At 44.6% G+C, this 21981-nt stretch overlaps 2 protein-coding genes across 3 annotated transcripts in view; one reads left to right on the top strand and one right to left on the bottom strand.

The window, feature by feature from the left end:
* Positions 1–21004, top strand: part of LOC124188043 — an 80991-nt gene extending 59987 nt beyond the window's left edge. Inside the window, exons 4-10 of the mRNA XM_046580308.1 lie at positions 9588–9701; positions 14069–14202; positions 14272–14422; positions 14527–14858; positions 14993–15211; positions 15342–15444; positions 15693–21004. Coding sequence (XP_046436264.1) covers positions 9588–9701; positions 14069–14202; positions 14272–14422; positions 14527–14858; positions 14993–15211; positions 15342–15444; positions 15693–18499 — 3860 coding nt within the window. The 3' untranslated portion in view covers positions 18500–21004. The remainder of the gene's footprint in view (positions 1–9587; positions 9702–14068; positions 14203–14271; positions 14423–14526; positions 14859–14992; positions 15212–15341; positions 15445–15692) is intronic.
* The window catches only part of LOC124188048, a 41780-nt gene continuing 40766 nt past the window's right edge, over positions 20968–21981 (bottom strand). For both annotated transcript variants that reach the window (XM_046580326.1, XM_046580325.1), the window contains exon 5: positions 20968–21917. In XM_046580326.1, the coding sequence (XP_046436282.1) occupies positions 21680–21917 (238 nt within the window). In that variant the 3' untranslated portion in view covers positions 20968–21679. The remainder of the gene's footprint in view (positions 21918–21981) is intronic.

The raw sequence follows: 21981 nt of genomic DNA, 5'->3' as shown, positions 1-21981 counted from the left end.
TCACCGTTTGATACGAGGCTCAGAGTACCCTCGTGGTCCTGCAGAGACAAACGGGACAATAGCATCCGATGTTCGTATAATATCTGTACATCCGAGCAATAGGCATAACCTACCCGGACTCGCCCACTCGTTTAATTCATCGTCGTGGCCATATTAGAATCGATTAATAGATACACCGGAGAGAGGTTCGTAATAACATGCCATCGGGGACTCGAGGCCATAAACATGGACAAAAGGAATCACGCGACCTGTCAAGGCAGCCTTTCGACTTTTCCTGGCGCCGTAGAGCCAAGGAAGTATGAGAGGGCAGATACTATCCAGAGACTCGAGTCCTTTTGCTGATTCATCGTCGCACGTGGTCGGAGAAATTCATCGACGAACTGCAAAATGAATGTATGCAGGAGGTGAGAATAACGAGGAAACAACTCGATCCCTGCTTCGTTCGAAACTGTAATGAGAGCGTCTTCCACCCGAGACTCGATGTGATTCCGACCACTTCGCGAAACACGAGTTTCACCGGTGAACCAGGGCGCAAAACCACAGTCACGAATTACGTACAGACTGAGACTTCTTTGACCATTGAGCAGGCGCATTGTAAAAACGCGCCGCTAAGGAGCTTCAAAGAAGAGCTACTCGACCTGGATTACAAATGGCGACCATTACCTTTTCAATTCTTGCAAAGACTGCCGCCGGCTCCTCTTGGATCTGAAATTACAATATCTCCCAGGGGAACTTCGCGCGAGGTATGGGCCACGTCACTCCCCTGCCAAATCATAATTAGGTACGCGCCCCTCTTTAACCACAGGTTGCCGACGAAATCTGTTATTCTTTCACGTGCCGTCAGTCAAACAGGGGAGGTCTAAATTATGATACACCGACCCGCGCGGATTATAGGTATATTGGCATCCGACGACGTGGAGAAAAAAGAAATCACAAAGAATGATGGACCGGGAACCGCGAAGAGAGAACGTATGCATTACCATGCACGTGCAGTTCGAGAACGCTGCGCGGAGACTGCGGATGCACCTGCGGATCGACGTTTCTTTCGTAATTAAATTTAAACATCGGAAAGAAAATCTTCTACCTAGCCATATATACATACATATATACCCTTTATAGTCAGAATTGGTCGTCGTAACATTTATTCTGTTCCAAGGTGCGTGGAAGAACGAAAAATACTGGTTCTACCATACCAACAAAAGTGTTTTGCAAATTGATTGATCATTGCACGACGCATGAAACGATCGTTTAAAGAAGGATTTATCCCCTCGGAGTGTACAAGGAACTTGACTGTGATTCGTAAGACTGAAGTTACTTACGCGATGTCTGAAGTCGCCTGGACAATACCTCTTAATTTTTATCCCCTTCGCCAATTTCCACCGTACAAGCCTCGCTGGCATGAGAATGAAGGTATTCTTGTTGTCAGGTCCCTGTGCAGGGTTCGGAAGGCATCAAAGTCTTCACCAGTGGCATTCGAGGTCCGAAGGAGTCCTGTAAATTGACCCGAAGGTGCGAACCTGTCAGCGCTCAAACTCTGACCTATCGACGACCCCGTACTCGCGTGTTAATTTGTAAAGTTTCTCTCGAGGTATGGCTGATATTTGCAGCCGTCATCGTTAATCATTTATACTCGCGTACACCTGTTCCTGTAAGTTCATCATTCGACGAAAGCGTTACAGCTGAATCCGCCTTGCCTTGAAAAGAGAGGAATGGAATGAAGGACAAGACGTGATCCAAGTGAGTTATTTGGTTCGTTTGAAGCGTCGTTACGGATTTGTGATCCTCACATGACATGGAAGAGATACCGACTCGGTGACCCCGCCGTCATCACTCGGACTACTCAAACTTGTCAAGGCTGATATCTTCTCAGGTGGACTTTCATCAATCGACGGATTGAACTCAAGTCGCGGAGCGGAAATAACCGAGTGACGATTTTTCATCCAGACGACTCTTGTCGCGTCCGAAGTGCGTTTAATTATCGTAATCATGTTTTAGCGGGGCGACTAACGGGTATCGACAAAGTAATTTACGACGTAAGAGAGTCGGCTACGTGGGAGATGGGCGACAAGGTGTGTATAATGAATATTTCTACGTTGCCGGACTCCCGCCGGTGCACCTTGACCCCGACGGTTCCAGGCATCCGCGATTCCGCAGGTTTCAATCCGGTCACTGCACAGCCAGTGTTCATCGGCGCAACACGTCCGCGGAGATATTAATGGGACTGCTTTTCCAGTTTCTCAGCAACCGACTAGACCAGCTTTGGCCAGCGTAGAAACAACGCGGCGAAACCAATCCTGATCCAAGCAAACAACCACTTCGCCGGTGTCATGTAGTCCCGTTTCAGCCGCAACTCTTCGCGGCCACCTTCTGACCTTTCCTGAATGGAAAACTGAGCGAGGGGGTTCGTTTCTGAGTCGAAGTAGCAAATTCCCTCCCGTTTTTTTCATGTACCGATGCAAGGTTGGAATCTGCAGGCGGGATTATTTATCACACCTTTCGGTTAGCCGGTCTTTCTTTTCTCGACGCGTGTAGTAAACGTCTGACCGACTCTCGCTCGGCGATGGTACGACGACCTTTTTCAAGACGAGACCAATTGAATCCGGATAAGCCTGCTCGACGAATAAATCAAGAGGAAGTTCTCAGTGTGACGCGATAGGCGGTGGGTTGATTTTGCCTTGTCCATTTTTCAATTTGATATAAATATGACGCTACATTGATCGGCTTGTGACGTGAGCCACTCACGGCCAACGCTTGCGCAATGACGTCCAATGCCGAAATTCTATTCTACGATGATTTATTCTACGATACGCGCAATTAGCCGGGATGATCGTGTATTAAAACGATATATATACGTTACAAACTCGAAAGAAGAGTATAACAGATCTCAGAGAGAGAGTGAGGGGAAAAAAGTTTAATTTTCTTAGCGTGCCAGTCGACTTTCACCGTGGAATCTTTCCCCCGATGGATTAATGTCCAGTGTTTCTAAACTGCAGGGTGCATAAAATAGTAATAATTCAAATTTCAAATCAGTATGAAAATTCCCCGGTTTTGATCGCCGGGCACCGGCTAATAACCAAGCTCAACGTTTAAGGACGCGGTGTGCGTTAGAGTTTGGCGTGTATATACGAAGCCAGGTGTAAAGGTTCATCCGACAATCGACCCACACGGTATATAACCGCGTAAATAGCTATAATTAATATCTAACAGTACTGTCAGGAATTTTTTTCCTCTACTCTTTCTTTTTCAATTTTTAATTTTTAAATTTTTTAATTTACATTTTTTTTCCCCCAGACGGCCGCCGCCGTTATTTCGATAACGCAATATATTCGTCTCTTATAAATTACCGCGGAGGTGTTGTAATAATTACATTGCAAATAACGTAATTACTTTCACCACAATTTATTACTTCACGGCAATGATACTGCTTTGAAACTGCACTTCTGTGCGTTAAGCGCTGGGCACGATTCGAGCCAACACTACGCGAGGTAATTAACATTTTCATCCGCTGGAATGAGATTCAAAGGGGGATTCTCTGCCTGTGATTTTCTTCTTTTTTTCCTTCCTCAGTTAGTTTTATTCTCCTCTCTTAAAACGCATTCACGTACGTGCATGTGTAAATATAACTGTTCAACATCCATTCCAGCCGACCGTTTTCCCCTAATTTTCACTGTTATTATTATTCATTTTAAGGTGGTAATTAATCCGTTTATACTCGGTCAAAATCCTTAGTATGCGTTCATAAGTAATGGACGCGTCTCAATAGTTCGTTTATTCATCGCTCGGCGTCCGGCTTGGGAGCATCATCTCGGAATACATTACGCCGTGACGTAAGACGCATATGTCGCAATATCCTCCAGGATGTTCTGCTCGAAGTTACAAATTTCTTATACGCCAAACTGTACGTACGTTAGAAAGACCCAACGGTGAGTTATAGCATAATTAAGTGCTCTTTAGATGCTTATTAAATGCTATATTGAAAGCTTTGGTACCCGGTTTTTACCTTTCAACTCGTGATTGGGTTTTTTAACGCGGCTCTGATAACATTATCCACGTATTTGAGGTACCGCGAAGTCAGACCAAGAGCCGATGATACAATAAACTTCGGACTAGGATCAGACTTCTACACATTTTTATCTACAAATGGGTACTCGAAGCTCGAGTGGCGGACGATGAGGGTCAAGGTTGAATACAACTTCGAGAAGTTGAAGAACTTGGTGTATATCCATGAAATGGCTATATTTGAATAATCGTTTGACTCGTGTTTCTAGATTTTGTAACGCTTCTTTCGAATACCTATCGGACGGTTGGATTCTGATTACTCGTCGAAATCTTGGTCACATTTAGTAGACGTTAACGAGGGATTCGTCGAAGTCAAAGGCTAGTCTGGACAAACAATAACACTCTACGTTTCATACCGCGATTAGTATTACAAATGCTTCAATGATTCACGGTAAAATAGGCCATGAATACAACCAGATAGTAGCTTTTTCCCTCCGGACTGAGTCTCAGGTATACATCAAGAATAACCGCGTCTTCAAATTGTATCGAGGAATCTTGGATCGCGCGAGGTTATCCGCATATTAGCATGAGTGCCGACTGGAAACCGCAAGTAGGTACCTATCATAGAAATTTTTCCGTCGAGTGCAGTGGTTTGCAGATTGAGAAGCTGATATTAGCTCCGTAGTCACGTGGATGTAGAGGCAGAGATGCGTATGGCGCTGCAGGTGGAATGTCAGCCGGTACAGAATTCAGGAAATGTTGTCATTAGATTTTGCCGCCGCTGCCGCTGCTGTAAGGTTGGTCGATGCGAGTGGACTAATGCGGAACGTATAAACGTGCCTGGGCATAACGTACCCACTGCTGCAGAGGGTATCGCCAGGCTGCAATCTTTGCAATTCATCCAATCCTACGGGGCAGGAAAAAAGCAATGTCAATTGTAGAGCACGCCTCAGTTGCTCCTAAGCGTTTCCGAGTCTTGCGGCTATCGCACGTGCCACGTCCGTAAGCGTACCTCCCTAATGGTTCAGCTTTTTCCACTCGTTATTCTCGTGGCGAGCAGAGAGGCAAACTATCCGACGGGGTCCGCCAAGAGACTCGATTAAAAAGCACCGGGATAAAACTATCACGGTCGATAAATTCTGCGCTCTTTTTTCACCTCTTTCAACTTCTTCGACCATTTCTTACCTTATTTACACTCCTTCGGTGAACACTAAAACCCATTAATTTCTGACCGCCGGTTCTCGCTAAGTGGAAACACAAGAAATAAAGGAGGATATAATTAATAAATACAAAAACTAGATCACTGCTGTGCTTTGTTTCATTTCTTGCGCTGCTGAACGTTGGGCAATAATGCTTGACGTCTTGAGTAACGAGATTCTAGAATTACGTTGACGGTGATATTGTAGCTAAGTTATTCTTGCCGTCATCTTGTTCGACGTGAAACAGCTTTCGATAATTATAGAATGCTGTAAAAAATCTTGTAAAATACTTGTTGAAGTAAAGTTCCAAGTGGGGAGTCGGCGGCCATGTTGATTCAATGCGAGCGTCCGAATTTGCTTGTCAAACATTTTCATCTTCTTGTGATAAAGTTCAGGACGTAAGAATGAAAAGATTACGCTTACATAGTGATTTTCATGTTTCGGTTCACCAGCTTATTCGAAGTCGATATCGATGCGATCGTCTGCCAGGAACTTGTCGGGAGAATTCTTTCCGCCTGATTGCGTCCTCGCATCATCTTGTGTAGGTATACTCGAGGTACACGATAGTTGGCGACGATGCTTGGACTTAGAATTACACCGAACGAAGAAACCCTCAGTTTCCTAGTTAACGACTTTCTGAAGAGCTATAGAGGAGGACGGACAGCTACCAGGTAGCTGGAATTCGTTGTTTAAAACCACCGCGCCGCACGTACCTGCACATACATGCAGGGTGCTTCGCTGCTGCACGGTGGCTGCGATTTCCTCGTCGCGTGACCAGAGCCGAAGGACGAATCTGCATCAACGTCCGTCGGAGGCTTCGAAAGCATTTTCTAGCCCCGCATCAGCGTGCCTCTTATTTTTTCCCATTAGTTTGCACCGCTCGAGTCTTCTTGCGGCTGAGTGTTTACCTCAAAGTTATGCAACAATAATTTCGATCCACGACGCCGCCTGTAAAACTTCTTGCAATATAAGATCATAGCCTTGAACTCGCGAACTCAATACTTACAACTCATAGAGTCTTGATAGCCGCGAAACGAATATGGTACACGTTATACGTAACGTACCTTTCGCTGGGTTCAAGCAGCTGCATTTAACGCTCCCTGCTTGTAATATACAACGTGCATACTCATGTGCCTGGAATTAGTTTAATACATATAATAATTAACTTCTTATCGACTAAAACTAACCGCTCAAATTTACGACGAATCATCTTAAACCTAACGCTGATTTTAAATTTGCACATCACTGTGGGAATGTATAACTTCTTAGCTGCGTCGTAAAACCGGGAAATTTATCACCGATACTTGTGATATCATGTTTCACTTTTTCACATACAAATTGGACCGTGATTAACGATACAGGTGAATGACCATTATTTATTCAAATCGGTAGATCACGACAGATTTGTCGACTCTGTATCCAAATCTGTAAATCGAAATTCTCGACCAGTTTTCGTTTTATTTTGTCAGACGAGTTTGATACCATCAAAAGCGAAGCTTCGATTTCTTCGACTCAAGGTTACGACGGGAGAGCAAGATTTACAAACATACTAAAAATTTTGCTCCAAGTTTACGCTATACACCAAATTTTGTCTGAAATCTCTATCGTAATATTACATTTCTGAGTTACATTCGGTTACAAAAATATTGGACATACTTGTTCTCTGATAACTCGTACCTTAAATTGAGCACCAAGTGTTTTTCGCTCTGTATTTGAGATTGACTTTACAATCACAAGCATTTTCATAAAGTTGGATTACTCGTCAAAAATTTATTTCGTTATTAATTCCGCCTTTTTTCTTGTATTTCGAGAAGATTTCGATCCAGACTATCGTAATGGTTTAAATATGAGTGCGATATGACTTCAGTCCAGGTTGAGGCCACATTTTTAATTAGTTAAGGAGGACGAGTTTATGCAGCAGACTGGGCGCGTGGGTATCGAGTGGAAATTAAGGACAGTCTCATTTAGCGTGTTTCGTCCAGTATTTTACGGTCTTTCGATGTCCGTTCGACGGGATCGAGTCAAACCGGAGATGAAATGAGAAAAAGAACCATAGAACGAAACGCGAAAGCTAACGACGAGGAAGATATCGTGGTGCAAGATCAAGAGGCGCACGACTTAAGGAGTACCGTTGCCCCCGAAAGATCCAGAGGACACCCCGAGTCGCTAAGGAAGATACATACTAAAAACTTGAATCTCCAATCTCGCGTGCCAACAACCGCGCCGTTCCTCTAACGGCGTTCAACGTGTTACGAGCAGAGGTCTTCTTGCAATGAAGAACCCAAGAGACATCGCAACTGTGTTCCAAAGTTGCCGCTGAAGTTAAACATTGAGACCATGAAATTTAACAACAGTATAACAAGTTCCGATACTTTGTCAACTCTACCTGATCTAACAGCGTTGAAAATTTGAACCAGACTTATTTCAGTACTAAAGAATCCAGGATAAGTTATGAGTGCAGTCCTAATATGTCGCTCGGGTTGGATATTGGGACTGTAAAATCTAACCACCATAAGAAGTACCGACTGACTTTACACTAGAAAAAGTTCCAGCGTGCGTTCGAAGCTGATTGTGAAGCTTGAATCTTGAGTTGCGTTCACGGGAACTTGAGGAGATATATTTTCTCGGCAATAGATCCTCGCCTTCCGGGTTTCTAGTATCGGGATGCTAATGCCCCGACTCAAATCGCCGTACGCCAACGGTACTTGAAAAGGGCAGCCAGCATACGCTTGAAGTGCGAAGGAAAAGGAGTGCATGGTAATACGCCGAGAGCGTACGTGAGGTATTGAACGATGAAATTGAATTTCTGCGAACATTAGAGCGTCGCATGTTTCGTTGGTTTCGCGTCCGATCTCGCAAAGCAATTGCAAATGGTCACAAGTACCCGCTCACTTCACGTCAGTGGACAAACCGCCATACGCAAGTAAACGTCCGTAACGAGACTAACATAGCTGCCTTTTAACCATGGTCAAATTAAGTCCGGCCTCTTAATCACGCCCGAGACATTTTCAAGTGTTCATTTTTCTCTCGATCAAGTTCGAACGTCACGTGCCCGTGAAAAAATGAGTGAAGGGCAGAAAAAAAATTCAGCAAGTAACCAAACGAGTTGACCAGAGGCAAACAACCAGCTTCGGAGCAGCAGATGTTTGCGAATTCTTGAACCTTTTGGGAATCCACTTAACGTGTTCGGATCTAACGGTCTTCGCGATATTACCATAATGATCGGACCATAATAGTAAATACCGAAACAAATCGCCAACTTTGCGTTTTATTAAGTCGAAACATCATTCTACTCGATTTTTCCTCACCACGCCGAGGGACTTCGTCGCTCGAGAGAACGATCGTTGAAAAATTGGATATCGTTTGACAGCGATAGGAGCGATTTTTCATCCAACGTAAAAAGAATTCCTCGCGGTCGCACAATTTCGCACGACATCTCCGCTGTCCTCGGCTAAGAGTCGCGAATAGAATTCATGGGACCTTCAGGGATCGGGATAAGTCGTTGAGCGATGGACGATCCTGGTCATCAATTTGTCCCAGTCCAATGGTCCGTTTTTCATACATGATCAATAAATTAATACTCGATTCAAGTCCCGGTCGAGCCTCTTGCCGATTTATTATCATTATCATGATTATTATTTAAATTTTTTTGCTTTCACCCCGGTTCCCATCGCTTTAGCTCCGTCGAACTGCAGGCATTTATTCGCCCAATCAGTCGAGCGTTGATTATAAATTGTGCCGAATTTTAAATTGTAATTCACCGAGGCGAAGGGTCTCGATCTGCGGTGATGCGAATCTGCACTTCAAATGCAGACGCCCAGGAACGCGAGACTCACGTATACGTCTTCTGGAAGTACGGTTATGGCCCTTTAATTCACACGGTAAGAAATCGGTACCGTTTTTTTTCCGTTCGGGTTCCGCGGTAAATGCATCCATCGGATAGTAATTCCCTCCGTTTGATTCGGCCAAGTCGGAGGCGTACAAATGCGGCAAAGTAATTCCAACGGGTCGATTCTTTTTCGCGCTTGTTTTCGGCACGTTGAATTTTCTTAGTTTACTTCGATTTCATTTCACTACATATTTGTCCATCGGTTTAACGAAACTCAATTTCGGGTCGTCGGGATTAATGGTCCGCTTTTAACGATTAATCTAACAGCGGGAATTCTGGCTGTCATTTCACGCCACATCTCGCTCTTCTCTTAGATTATCATACGTTTCATTCAACTTTACGCTTTGCGGGTAATTTATACGCATGGAAATGAACCAGACACGTTGAATCAGCCTCAGGATGAGATTTTCAACTCCCGATAATTTCGTAATTCATACGATTTTGTGATACTGTTATATCTTGTTCGGGTATTCATCTTCTTTTTGTTTCTATACTTGCAGAATGCGGCGAGGCTACATTCGTCAATAATACCGAAGTCTCCGAGAAGGTTCCCTACGTCTTTCTACCTCAGCAAGGACAGCTGATCTACCCTTATGCTGAAATACGCATCGAAGGTAAGTCGAACGATGGGGAAATGAAATCTGGGCACCTGGTTTCAAATAATCGCTCCGCGATTCATCGAGCGATCCAATTTAGAGTGAAAGACTGATTTTCAAGAGTCTTTTCACGTCTGGAGAGTAGTCATTTTTAATGAGATTCTCCAGAAATTCATTCATGTAAATCGATCAGCATTATTCCTGTATCTATCATTTTTAACTTATAACCTGCAGAAATCGCAGTACGATTCTGACTGTGTAACTCTTTTCAATCTTATTCGTGGAATGGCTAGTTGTATAATATATTATGTTCGTTACATCATAGAGAAGAAGAGGATAAAAGATAGAGAGAGTGAGAGAGAGAGAGAGAGAGAGTAAAAAAAAATTAAATGAGTTCCCTTGGTAAACCCCAGAACGATGGCACGGGCAAACGTTCCTCAACGAACCAACAAGATAGATCAAAGATCGTCGGGGCTACCGCGATTGTTTTCCGTTAAACTTCACTGTACAAATGAGCAGAGAACACATGCTGCGCAAGTACATTCGTCTACCACTCGAGAATTAGAATCTGAGTTTCATTTTTCACCGAACCGAAACCGTGTTGCCGATTCGTTCCCATGAGACACAGTACAGATTATAATACATGATTTATGCTACCGATGCTCACGTTCAATCAATGTTAATCGAGCCCTGACAAGGCCGTTCGAAAATGACATTACTCATTAAACGGTATAAGTGTGTACACGTTATGTAACATAGAAACCGGCATCGCCCATACATTGTATAAACTCGTTGCGCAGTACTTCTACCCAAAATGAATAGCTCTCGACAGCGAGATTGAATTTCAGTATTCCTCTACTCGAACGTTTAATTAACCACCCATCGTTGGTCTTCGTTTCGATTCCCGTTTAGACTGACGATGAGTGTAATAATCATTCTCCAAAATGACACGAGCCAGTGGTTTTAGTGTCTTGCATCTGGGACACGTAGGTATTGCAGGCGTTGAAGAAGCGTCGCGATCCTCACGTTACAGGGTCTGATTATCTCCTCTCCTCTTTTCGAGTAGGTACACAATGTGGCCGAGGTCAAGACGTAATCGTTTCGGACAGCGGCCATTCTCCGATCCTCAAAGGAATCCTGGCACTTCCGCCCATCCGCAATCTCCACGTTACCTCCAAAGTGCAGCTCGATTGTTTTTCGGACCTCCTGCAGTTTCGCCTCATATTATATTTCCCCTCGCGATCCAGCTGATCTTGATCATCGTTACGACCGGCCTCGTGCCCAATGATCAGAGATACACGCTTCGCGTCGACCAAGCGCGCTTCTTGAAGCTTACTGGCCGCCAAGAGGCGGATGGATGGTTCGTACGTGGGTTGGCACTGCCTCCTTTCACGTGTCCAGTCCCGGTTCGCAATTGCCAGAAGTGCCACATGGGCCGGCCCTTCCTTGCGCCTCTTTTTCAAGTGCTAAAATTCGACGTCGGTAACGTTTACGGAAGTTAAGAACCAGCCGTCATCTTCTTCTCGAGTTAAGAACCCTTCTATGTACTTCTTCTTGATCTTCCCCCTTGGTTAACGATATTCTGTAATGCATTAGACGGAAGTCGCGAACACTCCCACAGTCGTACTCTTCTTTTCCCTACCGATCAGCAGTCTCTTGATCACCGTGAGCGAGCACAACGAGTATGAAGTTACGATTTGTTGGACAAAGAAATGAGGAGGTGCATGCCTGGCAGCGACTCTTCGACCATTGTGGTCGGACGTTCATCGCGTTTCTATAATATGAATTATTACGGTCATAGATCGTAATTCTCAGAGATCGAAAGAGGACTCTTGTTTTCTGTAAGTACTGGTTCACAGCCGTGTGCATACTTACACTCGCAGACCTAATCAGTATCGGTAATAATTTTCCCTGGTTCATGACTGCAGTTTGTTCGATGGCCAGCCGCGGCCGTTGTTCTGAGCTTTAGTGCCGCGCTTTACGCGAGTAACAAACCTATGTTAGTTCTGCTTTTGCTACCGTGCCGATGCTGCTTCAGGATACGTTGTGCAGCACGTCCGTCTTACCTACAGGTACTTAGGCATGTGTCGGGTACGGCTTACAGGAGTTCTTCGGAACGCCATTGCACTTTCAAGCTTCCGTTCCAGCTAAACAATCGTTCGATGCACCGTGTCTTTCAATTCTGCAAACAAGTTTAGGAACGTGATGTATTGACGTTGGTGACGCTTTGTGGTGAAACTTCGGTTGAAACTCGGTATGTAAATTTTGCACGAGACTAAAGTGAAAAGAAAAAAGAAAGAAGGAGAAAATAAAAGAAAATAGATTGATGGGGCGATACGGCGATAGTGGAGAAGGAAAATAACGGGTAACTTTGCGAGGCGTTGACTCTTCTGGAATCGGCAATTGATTATGTATATCCGTACCCATGAGACATGTGAAATGTTTGTACGCGTATGTGCTAAAGCAACTGGGTAGTCAGGAAGGTGGCATAATTAGTGGATTTTATTATCTTGTCGCGAGCCTGTCGGAATGACTTTAATGTACTTTTGGCTGCCGAGACGTCGCGATTGCTTCTAGTCGTTAAATCCGAGATCTGAGCTCTTAGCTTAACACCCGACATTTACACGCGCCAGCTCGCTACAAACGTAGGTACATAAATGGTGAACCATATATTGATTAACTGTAAAAAAATACCGTGTATCCAAATTTTTCTAATCTCTCATTTACGGAACACGGTGCGCACATCTTTTCCTCTTATCGGTCCGAACAACGAGCCAAAAACGGGTCCGCTGGATCGACAAATAAGGCTTTTCTTTCGTTGGCAACGACTCTGCTGTTTTGGTTCAGGGCTTCGCTAATTAGAACGGTAATTGGACTGTTCGCTTTAACGTTTTGTGCTACAGAGTTGCTAAATTTCCCCCACCTCGTAAGGATCCTAGCGTCAGATCTATTTTCATTCCATCACACCGGCTGGTACGCATGAAGTTTGAATCTGTGCTAATAACCATGGCGTGCATTTTTTCTTTTCATCAACAACTCTCCGCGTCTAACCGTAAATACCGGCTAAACTCGGGAGGCTGAAATCGTTTAGTGTAAATTAAAATCAAGAACTGCTCGAGGCGGCAGGTTTACGGGTAGGTATACAATGGGGATTCTGGGAAGCCCGCTGAGACTCTGCGACGTTAAGAGTACAGTTAAATAAACAAGCGTAAATATCGGAGGCGAAAATTCCCACAATTTTATCTCGGCCTCGCGCAAGGACTACGTTACGATTCCTTCCAAAATCCGCTACAAGCTTGATCGTCCTTACAGTACGTTATGAAAAGATCAGCGGGGGTTCCGGCGCGGTTCGGCCTGCACTTCAGCCCGGTATTTAACAACGAGGAAGCGGCGATCCGACGCGGCTGGCCTTGCGTGTCTTCGCAATTTAAGTCCTTGCTCGACATACTCGCAGTTAAAAAGATATTTACATCGACGATCGAAGCCATCAACAGGTCCGTCCGTCGACTCACAGCCTGCTCTTAAAGGCTCGAGGAACCCCCGCCCAAGACCAACATTTATATACCGTCCATAAAATCGGATGTTATGCTCTGGTTTTTAAAATTTGTTTTACTGCCTGCAGCAGGATGGGCATCGACGCTTATCACCAAGCCAGCTCTCCTCCGCTACCTCGTTTACTCTCGTTTCGTTCGACGATGACGAAAATATAAGGGGGATGATCAACGCTTTTGATTAACGCCGGACAATCCTTATTAATTAAGACCCCACCTTCCTGTCTGGCAGGACTTCTTTCACCCAACCGGTTTCGTACACCCGCGGATTTTGCCTTATCGTGACATGATTCATTTTAATGCCTTGCACCGAGGGAAATAACGGTCCAGGATTTTGGTCGGTTGCATTATAACCGGTCCCAAATCTCCCGGAAGATCAATGCCGTACAATATATGTACGTGCATACTGGCCCGGGGTTTCCAGTTTGTTACACTTTCGTATCAAAATTACCGGTGCCAAACTAGGTCAAAATCATCAGCCTTAAATTGAACTTCTGAGATCAGACGATACCGGTGCATGCAAGACTCATTCGTGCTCTGTTTATTTTTCCGGTATTTTTCTTTATCGTGAACCTTCTAAACATCAATGAGAAAGGATTCGAATTTCTGTTGGTCAAGTCTCATAGGATTCACGTTAGATTAATCAAAAAGACATCGCAGTTGGGTTCGAATGTAACGATGATACAGTCAAAAAAAAAAAACAATTGTATCAACCAAGGATGTGCAAACCACTGTCAAAAACGAAGAGATGAAAAAACTTCGTCGAGAAGAATGCCAAGAAGCGCATACCTATAAGGTCACAATGAATTTAAGACTGGTACTCATTTTCCGCAGGGGTTAAGACTCCGTTGTGCAAAGTGACTGGTGCCCAGCAACTGAGCCGAGGGGGATGGTCCGAGTTGCGGAATCTGTCAACCGGGGACCTGCCATTGAAGTTTGTGACGTACGAGGGACGGAGCTACTTGCAGGTATGAGAATAATCGGGTATTCGATGGATGGTCTACGGTTCAGGGTTTTTTACACGGTGGTCTTCGCAGTGGGTAGGAGAAGCCGAGCTGCGGGATGCGACGGAGGGACGAGTCGTCCGTGTGCATTTGGTGTGCCGAGACGTGGACCGGGAGAAGCGGGCTCCTGATGTATTCACTCCTTGCGTGGCCTTCCGGGTGGCCGGCTCTCCGGCGAAGAACAGTAAGTGGCGATTTTGGGCTCCGTCTTACGACCACGAGCCTGCGAGGCGGTACTTTTGCAGTAATTAGCAATTGAACCTCCCTCTCTCTATCTCTCTTCTTCAGGCATTCGAGAGGTGGTGTTCTTCAACGATGCCCAAGTCTCCCAGGGCCTGTCCGCCATCGAGTACACCGCCATCGGATTATCCTCGGTTGTTCTCGCACTGATATACGTTGCCAGCGTTCTTCTTTACCTCCACACGAGGAGGACCAAGCGGAGACGCGTTGAGGAACCGGAGTCCGGCCTGGGCACCGGCCGCGACAACATCGGGATCGTCAAGAGCAACCCTCTCCTAGCAGCCGGACGCCATTTCGAAAGCGACGACAACAGCGGACGCAGCGAAAGCGAGCTTGGAGACGAGCTTCCGCAAAGCGACAGTGACCATGGCTTTGAAAATGTGAGTAGCTCCGTGAGCATCTTCAGGGAATTTCGATCGTCCTTCTTCCTTCGGTGAATGGTCTTGGAACGATGAATTTCACGGTAAGAGCATCCACTTGTACAGCTGTAATATGACTGCGAAATCATCTGTAGGTCACTTCAGCGGTGGTTCATCCGCATTGCGCGTACAGTTCAGACTCCGACGGCATGTTTGGGTCCGGTTCGATACTCGGGGAACGTCTGCCCGAAGAGGATGTTCGGATTGTGGAAACAATCGAGAACACCCAACACCATGAGAGCTCCTCACTGCCGGGCACCCAGAGACGGAAGCTGTACTTTAACCCGGCGTACTTTGACAGGCAACTACTACTGGTAAGTTTCAGAGGTAACAGGTGTTGCGTTTGCCGTTCACGGTGATTAGTTAGGACGAGTAACTCGTCAGAGTTAACAGCGATTGGGCAAGGTATGCAAAATGATTGAAGTTAGAGAGGTGTGTTTTTAGGCCCCACCTCCGGCCGCCATAGAGTTTCTATTCAAAATACGCGAAGTCATCTCCATAGCGAAACACAAGATGGCTGCGAAGCGATTCGTCCCGACGCTTATTGGTGAGTAGTTAGCATCTAATTCGTCATTAAGATGTATTAACATTGTCTCGCGAAACGTTGTGTAAAATTTCATGGATTCCAAACATGTTTCCCTGACCTTCACCAAAACTGCATTTTTGCTCTATCCGTACAATCAATCTCTCTAAAGCATTCTTGGAGATTAAATCTGTATTCAAACATGACCTGTTTTTTGTTGCACCCTAAAGCTTGCAAAGCTAAGTATACTTACAAAATCTTGACGTACACAGGGATTCCGGAGGAGGAGACTGGCCTGGAACGAAATGGACGAACGGGTCTTCATCGCCGGGGAAGCTCGGCTCAGGGATCTGTCGCAAGATCGAAAAAGTCTCAGAGCTGCACCGGATGCCCAGGTTGCCGCGAGTCGCAGCCAAGTTTGCCGGTGCTTCCGGTACCGTCGCACTTATGCCTGGGAGAAAGCAGGATACGTGCATGGTTGGAGGACGTGAAGCCGCCGGAAAAAAAGTGGAAGGACGCGGAAGACAGTAGACGGAACTTTGCAGAGAACGCGAGATCCTTCGCGAAAAATCTTGAGTACCTCAAGGAGATGGCCAAGAGCGACTTCGGCAGCCCCGAGAGGGCCAATAAGCACATGTCCTCCTCGTGGAAGGACAATCCGCCGATGCTGAGGACCTTCCAAAACATCGCGAAGAGTGAGATAATGGAAAACGACGACCGCCTCAGCGTCTCGAAACGTTCGACCAGGTCCATGTTCGAGGAGTCCAACTTCAACCGGTACCATAACATGTGCAGCAGCAACATCCAGACCCTGGATATGAACGACACGGTGAACGCGAAGGTGAGGAAGGCCATAGAGAACTCGTTCATCAAGCAGATGGAGGAGAACGCGACTCTCGAGTCGCTGCAATCGCTGGAAAAGAAGCTGATGGATCCGCTAATGCTGAGAGATGGACGAGTGACGCCCACGAGTTCACACAAGTCGGCCAAGTCATCGTCGAACGATTCGGTGCCCAAGACACCGACAAAGAGGTCGAAGAAGTCACGCGCACCACCAGCCCCGAAAAAGCTCCCCGACATGATCAAGGAGCTTCCAAACGGTAAATATCCCGCCAAGAAGCTCATGGACGAGGTGATCCAGGAAATGGTTGTCGCGAAGGCGCTCGAGCACAGGCCGAAACTGGCTAAGGCCACCGACTTCGAGGTCGATAGTTTGGAGCGCTCGAAGAGCAGTTTGAAGTCCTCCTCGTCCCCGGACTCTACGGATCGCCATTCGAGCCCGGCTCTGTCGACAGCGCTGCCTCTCGATGAGGAACTGACCATGCAGAACGCGATATTCAACGTGAAGACGGGGGCGATGACGATCTCGAAGTTGAAGAGTGAGGCGTTGGAGAGTAAAACGGCACCGAAAACAACCCTTTCAGAGCTGATACTTCCCAGACCTCAGAGCTACTCACTGGTCAGCGAGGTGTACGTTAACGACGGGTACGCCAGCCCGGCCGGAAGCGAGTCCTCGGGGCCGGAAATCCAGTACGAACCCGAAAACCCTGGGCACCTGACCATCAAGGTACTCGACTCGCCGGAGAACTACGTGAAGCAGGACGACTCGGAGTACGAGCCGGACACGTTGGATCGCAAACCAATGAAGCTGAAGATAAACGAAGACGTCAGCTACGGCAAGGGCAACCTTGACGAGGTGTACGTCGACTCGTTGGAAAGACCGGCCCACATATCGCTACGCAGCAAGGGAAGCTTCAGAACCGAAGATTCGAAGGGTAACGAAACTGCACCGTTCCAACGGAGCTACGGAAGCCTACGCGAGATCTACGAGGCCAGACTGAGAAGCAACCTGAAGAACTCTGCACTGCTGAGCAGCACGCGGTCCTTGAACGGGGACCCGGAGGTGGACGCTTACTCCTGGCAGAAGGACAAGTATCTTACCCCTGAAATGAAGCACATCAAGAGACAACGGAAGCCCCAGAACCAGCCTGACGTCGTTCCCACTCCGATTGACGAATCGATTTACCAACAGCCGAAACCACCGCGGCTGATAGAAGGCCTGATGACGAAGCCCCCCTTGCCACCGCCAAAAAACGGACGGGACAGGAGTTGCGTTGATACTGGTAGCCCTGCGGCCAGCGAGATCACTTCTGTCCCAGTTAATTATTACTCCGCGGGGAAGCAATTCATCAATGACATTAACGACGCGAACGAGCCTTGCCTCTGTCGCCAGAAGAGGAACGTTATGTCGAACAGCTTCGAGTCGTTGGCCACCTTGAACTACGTCGAGAAGAAGCCGTACCTGTCGAGGAACGACAGTAGAAAGACAGTAATCGGCGATACGGCTGCGGACTCACACTGGGGAGTCAACGACTATGCGTCCAGAGAATACGAGAATGTATCGTCCCTGCGCATCAATGCCAATCCCCAGAAGTCCAAGGGCAGGATCCCCCTGTTTCCGATCGACACGAAAAGCTACCCTCCGGTCAGGAAGACCATGTCAAGTCTCAGGCATTCCGGATCCGAGAAGAGAGCCAGACAATCGACGGCCGAGCCGAGGTGTCTAATTTCCGAGGGGTGCATCACCTTCCTGGCACCGGACCAGCGTTCGCCGCCATCGAAGAACGCCGGACATCGAAACAGAGGTCGTATCCGAACGGTACCAGGGATCCAAGTCCAGCAGGCCGGCTACAAGGTCGAGGACAGTGGGTACCTCAGCAGCACGGACAGCAACGGGTCCCATAAACGGCTATTGAGGCAAGATGTCAGCAGCGTTTCGGAAACGGATGAAACGGAGTCGGCTTGTGACGGGGCGAGCGAAAGCGGGGCGGAGAGCATCGGCACGGACAGTGTGTTCTTTGGCAACTTCCGGAAGCTCTCGGAGATGTCGAGCTTCTCGAAGAGCGTCGATTCCGGTGTGGATCTGAACGTGCGGAACCCGTACTTCCAGGCCTTTGGCATCAGGAATGAGGGCGGGGTTTTAGAGCGGCCGAGTTACGCCGCCAGCGATAGCGAAACCGATAGCTTTATGACCGTTCTACCGCTGGCAGGTAGTAAACGGAATAGTTTGGTTTTATAGTTTTAACAGATAGGTGGGTTGTGAAAAAGTTATTAACGGAGTCCAGGGTACCTTATAGCTTTTACGTTCTACTGGGACCGGCGTGTTCCGAATCTTCTTTTTTTCTGTCGATCAGTTATTCGACGAACGCTACGACGTCCGAAGACTCATAACTATTAGGGCCCAGCATTCGAGGCCTTAAAAGGACGTTTATTTTATTTTCTGTATTTCAATGACGGGCTAATGAACTTCAAGAAAAGTGAAATGAAGTTTCGTCGATTAGATCCTGAATTCTAGCGTGACTACTTTCAGCTGAATTAGGAGTAGTTACTTGAACTAATGTCAATGGCGATTTTTATGTCCGTTTCCCTTCTGTCGAGACTCGAAGAATGGAAAATAAATAAATTAGATACTTGTCAGCATGCCGACCAGAATTTCGATAAAACCTCCTCGTTGTGCTTAAAAAATCTTCTGTCCAGTGTAATTACTTGCTACATATTTATTTCGTAAATATTTATGACACGCTATTTTTCACTCTCTTGCCATTTATTCTCGACAAGTTTTTTTTTTTTTTTTTTTAATCCTAGTCACCTTCAACGGCGTTCACATACAAAAGATTTCAATAATTAATCATACCCCCAGGTCTTCACAAGTTCAACCGACAATATTCTCTACCTTATACTTTACTCTAATACACTTAATATAATTATTCCTCGCCAGTTAGAATTAAATTATTATATGATATTTAATTTAAACCTAACGTAGTAGAAAATTTGATGTAGATGAAATGAAGGCCAGTATAAGTTGAAAGTTAAATTAAGAAAAATATATTAAGAAAAACAGAAAAAAAAAAATCAAAACGCCAAGCGTTCAAGAGTTCGTAATTCGGGTATGCTGTATAATAATCCACGTCTATAATCATTGAAATATGATTTACAGAGCGATTAATAAACCGAACTTGTTAGTTTAGAAGCCTAAATCTGTAAGATCATTTTTATTTTTATAAATATTTATTGTTATTCTAATCTTTTTTTAAACAAATTGTAATCCATTTAGCGAATCGATAGATTTCTACGGTTCAATTCTGTTTTACAACACACGTAAAGTATGAGAAGTCGTCCTGATTCTCAGTTTTTCTTCGAACTATATGACATGATAATTACGGGTCGAAGAATTACTCGAGAAACGGCTTTGGCCGGCGGTGCAATATTAATATTTGTTAGGGTCTTAATAATTAACCGAATGCAAGTGTCACATGTGTTGTTGTGTACATAAACGTGCGTCTGATTGAAAGTATTCAATTTCGTGTGTATAGAATTGAATTAGTTGTTTAAGGGCTGTCAAAATAATGATATCTTGCCAAAAACGGTATTAATATACTGTACACATTTTTTACTATTTAAGTGTTATAAACTCAATTTAATCACTAGCACATTGTATCAAATGTTTATCTATACATAGACGTTCAATTTTCGTCATTGACTCGTTAAGTTTGTCGTTGGATAATTTTATTCGATAATTTATATGAATATGAAACTACCCATACTCACAAATGTTTATAAATATTTATATATGTATATATCCATGTTGCATTTGGTCTATAAGTACGCAACAATTGTAAGCAGAATTGCTATACCGCGCTATTTAAACGTTGAGAATTTGTACAAATATCTGCTATTCCATGGTTGTCTGATATTTTTTTATTTCTATTTTATCTTCAAATTCTTTATCGTTTTACCTCACTGCGTTTTTCTGTACTATTTAATACACACACACACACGCACACATAAACACATTTTTTTCCTTAGTGAATTGAATTATGAAATTCAGAAGCGCACGCTTCCAAGTACCTGCCAAATGTATATATGCATAGATCTATAGGTATACGTAAAAGAGAATATTTCGCGTACAATAATCTAACATTTATAAATGAGAAAAGAGAAGAAATTAAATTTTTAAACGCTTTATCAAGTAATATATTATCGAGACAATATATAATATATTCAATAATTATTTACTTATATATAACGTGTACATAAGAATATAATATATTTAACACGTATGAATATTCATCAACGTGGGAACATACTGAAGCTCAAAGGTAGAATAATATTCGTAAACGATAGAATTCGAGGCATATTATAAAACTCCGTCCGTTCATTATAGATCGTATAGTTCAAATGTTTTGTGCAATGTACGAATTCTTCTTACACGGTTGTGAATACTTTTAGTACACAATGCGAATAGTGCGATATAATAGATATATTTTAGGATTGAGAAGTGCCAGAATTCAACGGAAATTGAATAAACTTCTCTCCTATAATACCGTTTCGGGGACAGGGTGTCGGTGGGTGTTGGACTGATTTTAATTAAATTCAACCTATATCGAGTAGTGAGCCAATACAATTCGAATCCTGCAGTTAGTTTCGATAGTTATTGGCAGCACGTTGCATAGTCTGTACATATTCGTTCATTTTGTAATAAATTCTATTTGGGAAAAATAAAACTCTTCATTCATTCCCTTGAGAAACCTTTGCTCTTCAATTATAGACCATCAGCTTAGCGTTAGTTTATTTTTAAACACACATTCTGCTGAAACAAGTTATTTAAAACAAGAACCTGCGTTAATCAAATTTGCGGTGTTGAATTTTAAGATTTCAATCACGAGTATGTTATATTGCCTATAATTAAGTTCACGTTCGTCGAGTATCAACGGCTGCCTGGATGTAGGCGCCTTAGCGAGTATGTGAGTTGCCTCTGATCAGGCGATGTGCACATAAAATTGCCTACAATCAGGAGATAATCCGTCTGACATATAGATTTTAAACTACTTTTTCATTCTCAACTACTGAATTATTCGCAGTATTGATCCGTGTTTTATCAAAATTGATATCTCGATAAAAAATCAGGTATTAAACATTGTTTTGAGGTGGCGGATGCATTATGAAAAACTGTCTTGCGGAATAATAACGAGAAGTGAAACGCAAGAATTTGAATGTATCGTGTACGTAATAACTACAATTGCCTAAAATGAAGTGCGTAAATTAACCGATTTCGATTTATTTCTTACTGCTTTTATTCGAGTAACTTTCAAGTTCAGGGAACCAAAACATAACAGGTTCGTAAGTGTATGACAATATTCTTAAAATTAATCATATTCATGAAGATATATATTCAACGAGCATACCCAACTCGCGTAAACTATTCTGAAAACCTGTGAATAGTGCAACTGTTTTGAAATTCATTGATCAACAAGTCGGACTTGGCCCTGGCTTTCTGGATCTCAAAGGCGTACTCTGGTTTCAGATAAGAATTCAGCTCATCTTCCAACGCCTTGAGTACATCCTCAGCTTCGACAATAGTTTTGCAAACGACGCTCGTCTCTTTCGGCAACTCTTTGCGGAGTAAATGAAGAAGCATGTTCAGCTGCGATACGGATCTAAGGGAAACAACATTGTCAGGACACTTCTCGCTCGCAACCGCTGTGAAAGAATGGATAAAAA

This window comes from Neodiprion fabricii, chromosome 1, assembly GCF_021155785.1.
Source record: "Neodiprion fabricii isolate iyNeoFabr1 chromosome 1, iyNeoFabr1.1, whole genome shotgun sequence".
NCBI lineage: Eukaryota > Metazoa > Arthropoda > Insecta > Hymenoptera > Diprionidae > Neodiprion > Neodiprion fabricii.
The sequence above is the reverse complement of the archived record's forward strand: the minus strand, read 5'-3'. Positions and strand labels throughout refer to the sequence as shown.